This window comes from Gossypium raimondii, chromosome 1, assembly GCF_025698545.1.
Source record: "Gossypium raimondii isolate GPD5lz chromosome 1, ASM2569854v1, whole genome shotgun sequence".
NCBI classification, from domain to species: domain Eukaryota; kingdom Viridiplantae; phylum Streptophyta; class Magnoliopsida; order Malvales; family Malvaceae; genus Gossypium; species Gossypium raimondii.
The window spans coordinates 14,664,962-14,674,722 of record NC_068565.1 but is presented as its reverse complement, the minus strand read 5'-3'; the positions used below and the strand labels follow the sequence as shown (position 1 = coordinate 14,674,722).

At 35.3% G+C, this 9,761-nt stretch overlaps 1 protein-coding gene and 1 long non-coding RNA gene across 2 annotated transcripts; one reads left to right on the top strand and one right to left on the bottom strand.

Annotated features, from left to right (window-relative positions):
• Positions 1–409: 409 nt before the first annotated feature.
• Positions 410–4,922, bottom strand: LOC128041793 (uncharacterized). The gene is made up of 2 exons (XR_008196642.1): positions 4,537–4,922; positions 410–1,271 (listed from the first exon to the last, which is right to left on the bottom strand). It is a non-coding gene; the product is annotated as an uncharacterized LOC128041793 (long non-coding RNA).
• Positions 4,923–5,383: 461 nt separating this feature from the next.
• On the top strand, positions 5,384–9,406 carry LOC105783699 (pentatricopeptide repeat-containing protein At5g42310, chloroplastic). Its single transcript, XM_012609304.2, has 5 exons — positions 5,384–7,288; positions 7,826–7,978; positions 8,079–8,150; positions 8,630–8,813; positions 9,041–9,406. The coding sequence occupies exons 1-4, from the start codon at positions 5,519–5,521 to the stop codon at positions 8,738–8,740; spliced, it is 2,106 nt and encodes a 701-aa protein (XP_012464758.1). The 5' UTR covers positions 5,384–5,518; the 3' UTR covers positions 8,741–8,813; positions 9,041–9,406.
• Positions 9,407–9,761: the final 355 nt, after the last annotated feature.

The following is a 9,761-nucleotide window of genomic DNA, read 5'->3' as shown; positions in this document are numbered from 1 at the left end:
AGGTAATCGGGTTTGTGATATTGGGTCAGATTAGGTTCGGGCTTAATTGTTTCTGTATTTTTAGACTTTTAATTTATTTTTAATTTTTTTATTTTATTTGTTTTTGTAAGGGCCGGGCAAATTCGGCCTATTACAATCTTTATCCCGTTAGCCCCAATAATCTAGCACATCTTTATAGTAAAGAGAAGATTCAAGCATCAAGTAAGTAGAATTCCATTACACACACATTTTGATGCAACTTTTTGGTCACATTCAAATGAAAACTTTTGTCGACCACATCATAAAATATTTTCCTACGAATTCTCGACTTTTTTATGTACTTAATTCCATTTCGTATCTTACCAACATCATCATCAGCAAGTTCCAAACCGAATTTAACTATAAAATTCAATATATGTACACAACATCTAACTTGAAAAAAAGCATCATCACACAAAATAGCTCGGTTCGCATGAAAACAATTTTTAAGACAAAAAACCATAACATCATTATAAGAAGCATTATCCAAAGTGATGCTAAAAATTTTCTTATCTATACCCTATTGAGATAAACATAAAACAAGCTCATCCACTATGTTCAAACCATCATACGGAGGAAATAAAACTCTAAACCTTATGATTACCTTTTATAGCTTCCAATCTTTGTCAACCCAATGAGCAGTAATGCAAATATATTCATCATTAGTATGCTCTGAGTTCCAATTATCAGAAGTTATACAAATTAAACCAGGTGCTTTAACCAACTCTTCTTTGACATGATCTTTCTCTTTTGCATAATACATTAGGACATCCCTAGCAGCTGTATATCTACTTATATTCTTAAAATTAGAACTAGCAATTCTCATCATGTATCTAAATCTCGGTTCTTCAACTGTCCTAAATGAATGCTTGCCACACATAAGAAAAGTAGAAACAGCTCGACGACATTCATCAGCATCAAACTTGTAGTTTTTTATAGATGGACCACCTCCTAATGATGGTTGAGTGGCCATGGTGTATTGAGTGATGTCCTTATTAACTTTTTTCAAACAGTTACTTAGATGACGTCTTAAATGAGAGGTTCTACTAGAAGATTTAGCAGAGAAGATACTCTTACAATGATTACATTATACCTTTAATTCATTTTTGTTCTTGCATTCAAGCTTTGTCATTTCATCCCACACCTTTGAGGTGGTAGACTTTTGACGTTTGAGAGCACTTTCATACTCATTAAACACATCATCCATAGGTATAGGAGTGTTCGAACTAGCCATAGTCATAAAAACTCAAGTCCTGAAATTCAAATAAACCAAAAGGTTATATAATTGTTCAACAATTGTATATAATATATGAATTATTCCATGTTATTATTTACTATCATAAAATATTAGCCCAAATTAAAACCAATCTAATACGATTAAGATTAATCGGACTTGATTATCGAGATAAAGTATATCTTTGAATATGAGTAGATAATAAAGTAACTAATTTCTAATTCATGATGAACTAAATAGAAATTAAGATTAATTTGCAAAGGATACATATTAATGTTATCACCCTTAAATTATATATAACATAACTTTTCCAACATTTCGTCTTCGACAAAAAAAAAAAGGCGTCATTTTCTCTAAAATACTTATATGCTAATTTGGAATAACAAAGCCACAAGGTTCAAGGATTTCAACATATAAATGGATTCAAGTATGTTTCTGCATCTAATTTTTGCTCATGATGATATGACATAACAAATATTAATTTATAAAGATGTTGTATTATATATTCATGTTCAAATATAACTTAGACATAAATACCAAATATAAATACATTCATAAAAATAAAAAATAAAAACCAAATCAGATAAGTGAGGCTTTTTAAGGTAGGACATGTGCCAATGAAGTCCCTAAATCCATTTCCCCCATCCATTCAACTTGAGGAAATAATGTGAAGTGTCCTTTGACATTAGTAAAGACCATAGATGAAGATCTTGGCATTGAAGATGTTATGGCATTGAAGTAAACAACAACATAATTTAAAGATATTCAACCTTACATTTGAATATGTTCGACAAAACAGAGATAACTTGAATTTTTTACGTCAAGCTAGTTTTGTCTTCTATATATAACTTTATTTCAAATAAATTAAATAATGGAAATTTATAAAAGTAATATAATTAGAGACATAAATGAGATATTGGTGTTTAGGTATTATTCCAATTTGATTCGAAAAAACTTGAATTCGATACAATAATTATTGAGTTGAGCTCAAGTATGATCAAGCAGAATTCGAGTACTTTAGTACTTGATTCAATTAGTTTGTGAGCTTAATTAAGCTTTTCATTTTAATAATTTTTTATATTATGAAATTATTTTTTTACCTTACTATATAGAAAGAGCTTAAGGGTGTAAATAAGATATTGGTGTTTGCAAGAGCTATTAAAATTTGATTCAAAATAAAAACTTTGAATTTGATTGGTAATTATTAAGTTGAGCTTGAACTCGAGCAACTTGAACTATTGATTGAGTCAAATTCGAACACTTTAGTACTCAATTCGAACAACTCATGACCCTAATTGAGCTTTTCATGACCCTAATCTTGAGTATGAAAATTGATAAACTCGATTAAGTCTGAAGTTAAATATTGAATTTCGAATCAAATTCGAGCTAAAACTTAGCATTATTTGAATTTAGCTTGCCCCTAAACATTATATATAACAAAAATAATGCCAAAACAACTCTAAGTTTTGAAATTTTATAAAAATAACGTTAATTTAAATATTAGATTGTTTACTTAACGAAAATATTAGTGTTTAAGAAACTCATTTCAACTTGTGTTGATCAAAATTTTAACTTATCATGTTAAAAATAAATTGTTATTTATAAAAATAAATTATTATTGGTGTACGACAAAACAAGATGTTATGAACTAAATACAAAATTTTTAGCAGTAAATAGTAACCAGTTAGAATGCAAAGTCCCCCTGGCGTTGAAGATGCAATGAATGCAAACCAAATGTAGCTAGTTTGTGTTCATAGAAAACAAACAGTCAGCAAATGAGCCCTCCATTCCGATCAATAACAATCACAAACATTCGAAGCACATCCGGTCAACAACAATTACAACAATCACAAACATTTGCAGGAATGATGACTTACCAAGCTCAAATGTGCTAGAATTGGCTGAGAACGCTTATAGTGAAATGCTTCCTGTTGGAGTTATACTAAATAAGATCAATGTCAGCAATTTTTCCAGGTGTCTATGTGGTGTTGGGAAATTTGAGAAAGTATGTAACATTATTCATGAAATGATGCATAAAGGCTTTATACCTGATACTAGTACATACTTCAAAGTGATTGCTTATTTGTGTAATGCCTCTAAAGTAGAAAAGGCTTTTCTATTGTTCGGGGAAATGAAAAAGAATGGCGTCGTACTTGATGTATATACATAGACTATTTTAATTGATAGTTTTTGTAAAGCTGATCTTATTGAACAAGTACATAATTGGTTCGATGAGATGGCAAAGGGTGGTTGTGCCCCTAATGTGGTGACGTACACTGCTATAATACATGCTTATCTTAAAGCAAGGAATGTGTCCAAGGCTGATGAACTCTTCGAGATTATGTTATCTAAAGGTTGCACTCCAAATGTTGTTACATATACAACTTTGATTGATGGTCATTGTAATTGAGAAAGCCTATCAGACTTATGCTAGAATGTGCACTAATGCAGAAATCCCGGATGTAGATTTATATTTTAAAGTGGTTGACAGTGATGCCGAAACACCAAATGTATTCACATATGGAGCTTTAGTGGATAGTTTATACAAGGCTCACAAGGTCAAAGAGGCACACGATTTATTGGAAGCCATGTCAGTAGTTGGTTGTAAGCCAAACCAAGTTGTGTGTGATGCTCTTATTGATGGATTTTGCAAGGTCGGAAAGCTAGACGAAGCATAAGAGGTGTTTTCCAAGATTTCTGAGCATGGTTATAGTCCAAATATTTATACGTACAGTTCATTAATTGACAGGTTGTTTAAAGATAAACGATAGACCTTGCTTTAAAAGTCTTATCCAAAATGCTTGAAAATTCTTGTGCTCCTAATGTTGGTATATACACAGAAATGATTGATGGCCTATGTAAGGCTGGTAAAACAGATGAGGCATATAAGCTTATGTTAATGATGGAAGAAAAGGGGTGCTATCCTAATGTGGTGACTTACATTGCAATGATAGATGGCTTCGGCAAAGCAGGTAAAATCGAAAAAAGCCTTGAACTTTTAGAACAAATGGGTTCCAAGGGTGTTGCTCCGAATTTCATCACGTATAGTGTTCTGATAAACCACTGTTGTATAGTTGGCCTATTAGATAAGGCTTATGAACTTTTGGAAGAGATGAAATAGGCATACTAAAACATAATCAAAACACAAAATTCTTAGTTTCCATTCGAATTAGGTGCAGTTCAGGTGACCAAACAAAATGATACTAAAACATAATCAAAACACAAAATTTTCCTTCATTTGCTAGGTGACCAAACAAAAAGAAAGTGAAAAGGAGATTTCTTACCTGAGTCGATTGAGGAAATCAGGTGGGCGCCAGTGACAGAGGAAGCAGGTGGGAGGTGGAGATGAAGGTGGTGAGCGGCGCTGACGAACAACATTGCTGGATCGGTGGAGGTGGTGAGCTTAGGGATTTTGGTTCTGGAATTGAGAATAAGGGAGAAGAGGGCACGAAATTAAAAATGATTAAAAATAAAATAAAATAAAATATTTAATATATAATTCGGGCCGAGCTCAGATCGAAAAAGTCTTATCCAAGGCCCGGCCCGTTTTCTAAACAAGTCTCGTTTTTTTGTTCAAACTCATTTTTGGGCCTATATTTTTACCCAAACCTTCCTATTTTTCGGGTGGGCCTTCGGGCCAGGTGGCTCAACCCATGATCAGGTCTAATTCAAGCCCTAATGTGAGAATAATTGTCAAGTTCAGACACTAATCCTATATTCAAATTAAATTTTTACAAATAATTAATATTAATTGCTTATAAATATTTAAAATTTATATTTTATATGTCAAAATATTAATAATAAGTTACAATAAATTATTTTTTTATATTATTATTAAAATTTCATAACATTAATAAATTTAAATATTATTTAAATATATATTTTTACTTGATTTAAAAAATATTTTTTAATAATAATAATACAACACAACCTTAAACCAAAATTTTCCAGGACAATGTTTTAAAAGCAACGTTAAATTAACATCCAAACTGGTTGGAGTAGAGAGAGTGAGGGTGTACCCCATAACAAAATGGGCTAATGGGTAGATTTGGCTATATCCATTTTACTAGAGTTCCCCTGTAGCCCATGTCTTTGTACATCAAATAAATAAATTTGTTATTTGAAAGAGAAAAAAGAAAAATCTGCTTGGCTACGGTCACCACCACAAAACTAACCGTCAAAAGAACCGATAAATCTAAAAGCAGCTTTCTCCACTCTCCCTATTCCTAACGCTAACGACGCTGAAATACAGAATCAGAAATAAGAATGCTTTTGCTGCCGCCCACCCTCCCCGTGCGATTCCCTTCCATCCAACTATCTTCACCGATCATTCGCCTCCACTTCAGCCACCACACATCCCTCTGCACGTCTGCCGCCGCCGCCGAAACCTCCATCACTCTCTCATTTGATAAAGAGAGAGATAGAGACAGGTACGGTGATGAAAATGACGACGAAAACGATGTTCTTTCTCTTCACAAGCGCCGTTACGACTTCACTCCGTTACTCAATTACCTCTCCCGCTCCAACTCGGCGTCTGACTTGGACTCCGACTCTGCCTCGCCCACTTCACTCGACCCTATTGAATTCCAGTTGGCCGAGTCATATCGCGCAGTACCTGCTCCACTCTGGCACTCCCTATTGAAATCTCTATGTGCCTCTTCTTCTTCGTCCTCCTCCTCTTCTATCAACTTAGCATACGCTGTCGTTTCGTGGCTTCAGAGACACAACCTTTGTTTCTCCTACGAGCTTCTCTACTCGATTCTAATCCACGCGCTTGGTCGTTCCGAGAAGCTGTACGAAGCGTTTTTGCTCTCTCAGAGGCAGAGCCTTACTCCCTTAACATATAACGCCTTAATCAACGCGTGTGCCCGCAACGACGATCTCGAGAAGGCTCTTAATCTTATGTCAAGAATGCGTCAAGATGGTTACCAATCTGATTTCGTGAATTACAGCTTGATAATTCAATCGCTTACCAGGAACAACAAGATTGATTCATCTCTTCTACAGAAGCTTTATGGAGAAATTGAGTGTGATAGAATTGAGGTCGATGGGCAGCTTTTGAATGATATAATCGTTGGTTTCGCCAAAGCGAATGATCCAAGCCGGGCTCTAAAGTTTTTAGCTATGGCGCAAGCAATTGGGTTGAGCCCGAAAACGGCTACTCTTGTGGCGGTCATTTATTCCTTAGGTTGTTGTGGGAGGATTGCGGAGGCTGAAGCTGTTTTTGAGGAAATGAAAGGAAGTGGACTGAAGCCTAGAACCAGAGCTTATAATGCGCTTCTTAAAGGGTATGTGAAATCAGGTTCTTTGAAAGATGCAGAATTAGTTGTATCCGAGATGGAGAGAAGTGGGGTTTCTCCTGATGAGCATACATATAGTCTTTTAATTGATGCTTATTCCAATGCCGGTAGATGGGAGAGTGCAAGAATTGTATTGAAAGAGATGGAAGCCAATAATGTGAAGCCGAATTCTTTTGTTTATAGTAGGATTTTAGCAAGTTATCGAAACAAAGGAGAGTGGCAAAGATCTTTTCAGGTTTTGAAGGAAATGAAGAGTAATGGGATACAACCCGATAGGCATTTTTATAATGTGATGATTGATACTTTTGGGAAGTATAACTGTCTTGATCATGCCATGGCCACCTTTGATCGTATGTTGTCAGAGGGGATCGAGCCAGATACTGTTACTTGGAATACGCTAATAGATTGCCATTGTAAAGCAGGGTGGCATGATAGAGCGGAGCAATTGTTTGAGGAAATGAAAGAAAAAGGGTATTCACCATGTACAACTACTTATAATATTATGATAAATTCATTAGGAGAGCAGGAGAGATGGGACGACGTTAAGAGCTTGTTGGGGAAGATGCAGGGTGAAGGTTTGTTGCCTAATATTGTGACATATACCACACTTGTAGATATTTATGGAAAGTCTGGAAGGTTCAGTGATGCCATAGAGTGCTTGGAGCTCATGAAGTCTGCTGGATTAAAACCTTCCTCAACCATGTATAATGCCTTGATAAATGCATATGCACAAAGGGTAAGTTATGCTATCATTGTTTCAGTTCTCGTTCTCTCATGTTAGGCCAAAGTGTCCTACTTAACCCTGATCATGCATTCTTTAATTAACTTGATGGTTTTAGAGTTAGCTGGTGCTGTCTTGGTTAAAAACATGTTTATATATTCTCCGCCACTAGGAGGCGGAGTTATGTGTCCTATTCGTAAAGCCTTCATGAGTTGGTAAGTTCATAGTATATGAATATGTTAACAGTTCTGGTCCTCTTCAATATGGTCTGTATCTTGATAATTCTCGTGTGTGGTTCCTGATTACTAGGAAACTGTTGGGCAAAGCGTACCAGGTGTACCTTTGAGGAGTGAGTCAAATGCTTGGGAAGGATTTATTTGGGTCTATGTTGTTACGAAAACAAAATGTTCTAGTCTAGTGATCTGCTTGGCACAAAGACTGCATTTTCTATTGGCATGTCAGAGCATTAATTTTGAGGTTTAGCTAGAGCTAACTCTATTGGTTGAGATGCTTGTAGCATACCTTTATCATCTTTTGTTTGCTTTTAAACAGGGTTTATCTGAGCAAGCAATGAACGCATTGAGGGTTATGGGAGCAGATGGCTTGAAGCCTAATCTCTTGGCTCTCAATTCATTGATAAATGCTTTTGGTGAGGATAGAAGGGATGTTGAGGCATTTGCTGTGTTGCAATACATGAAGGAAAACGTGAGTACCCTGTTACCTTCGTTTGCTTGCCTTGAAGTTATTGGTACTATTCATTTAGGCCATAATTATGACACTATTATCTGGTTCAATTTATATACAGGGTGTGAAACCAGACGTTGTGACATATACCACACTTATGAAAGCTCTTATCCGTGTTGACAAGTTTCATAAGGTATAACGAGTCCTTCCTGTTATGAGAACGAGATAATAGCCCTCTGCTTTTCTGCATCACAAATAATATTTTCTGTGCCTTTGTATAGATAGCCATTTGGATCAGTTGCATGCTAGCTTTGCTTTTTGCTGTTTTTGTATTCTTTTTCCCTATATGACTATGTTGAGTCATTTGATTATAGTTATATTTGAATCTCGGTTGTAAGTCACTATCTACTGAAACAACTATAAACTTGCATCTTACCGAGATCTGACTATCCCTCACCCCTCCCCTCTCTTCTGTAGCATATAGCAACATTTATTCTAGTTTTCCTGTCCACTAAAAAACGTTGAAAGATCAAACAGATTTGTGGTATTGGTCTGATCAATTCTGCTTCTACATCAGTTGCTCTTAACGTAATGCATTGCATGCATCATCTATTTACAATTGTAACATCCATGTTTTGTTATTTAAAGATACTCTGTGTGGTTTGGATTAAGGTCCCAGCTGTATATGAAGAGATGATTTTGTCCGGTTGCACTCCTGATAGGAAAGCTAGGGCAATGTTGCGGTCTGCTCTGAGATACATGAAGCAGGCAGTGAAGTCATAGTTGACAATCCATAATCCATATGGCTAAAGCAAGTCATGACTGAACAAATTGTTGTTTGAGTTATCAGTTTGAGGTTAGTAGACATGATCTTTTGATGTATGAACATTTTGTATAATTCCATCGTGAAAATAAGCTTGTTTTCTGCTCACAAGTTACTTCGTTTAAAAGAACCTACAATAAAGTGTTCTTTAGTTGAGAAGTGTGTGGGTACTTTTTAACCCCATGTCACTTTGTAGCAAATAAAATGATAATCTTCTTCTATATCCAGTAAATTGTTTTCCTTAATAAACTGTTTTGCAGGAACCATCAATTCATGCTGCCATGCTGGCCAGGGTCATCCTTGTGTGACTCAGTGGAGTGGTTGAACCCCACGAGTTGTATTCTGGAGCTTGGAATGAGGAACATTTACCATACATTAGGACTATTATACATATGACATGATGACACCTCCCCCCCTTCTCTTCTTCCCTTTGCATTTTTGTTGAACATTTTTTTCACCATCTCAAAATAGAAACAATATGATTGATTGCCTGTATCTTGTGTATTATATATAACAAAACAAGAAACATTCTATAGAAAAAAAACAACATTCAAAATGTACTTTAACCTCTGCTGTTTTATCTATAGAAATAATATTTGTTGCAATCCGACTTCGGGATGCCTGCATATCGTAGCGAGTGCAACTTTTGCAAAATTTTTATCTCAGTCCGCAACTTTAAAATCTGAATATGTTTCTTTTTTATAGATGTTGAATGGGGAGGGGATCCACACCTTTAAGAGAAGTCTTTGAAGTGATGTCCGTTGGGTAGTTGATCATAGATAATATTTTAGAATTCAGGTTGTCTCTTGACCCTGCGAAAAGCTTTGAAGGTTTACGGGGTGGAAGTGTCTTAGTTGGTGAAGAGAGTGCATACTTGAAGGACTCATAGAGTTTAGTTAAGTGGTACCATATTTCTTTGAAAAAACTACTTATGTTATGTTTTGGTTGATGGTTTGAACTGTATTGTGTGTGTTCACTGAT

Bases quoted from the DNA above. Each gene is read 5' to 3' on its own strand.
- LOC105783699 (XM_012609304.2), top strand. From the start codon at position 5,519: ATGCTTTTGCTGCCGCCCACCCTCCCCGTGCGATTCCCTTCCATCCAA. The intron at 7,289-7,825 runs GTAAGTTATGCT...GCTTTTAAACAG, and splicing joins TAAATGCATATGCACAAAGG to GGTTTATCTGAGCAAGCAAT. The intron at 8,151-8,629 runs GTATAACGAGTC...GTTTGGATTAAG, and splicing joins GTGTTGACAAGTTTCATAAG to GTCCCAGCTGTATATGAAGA.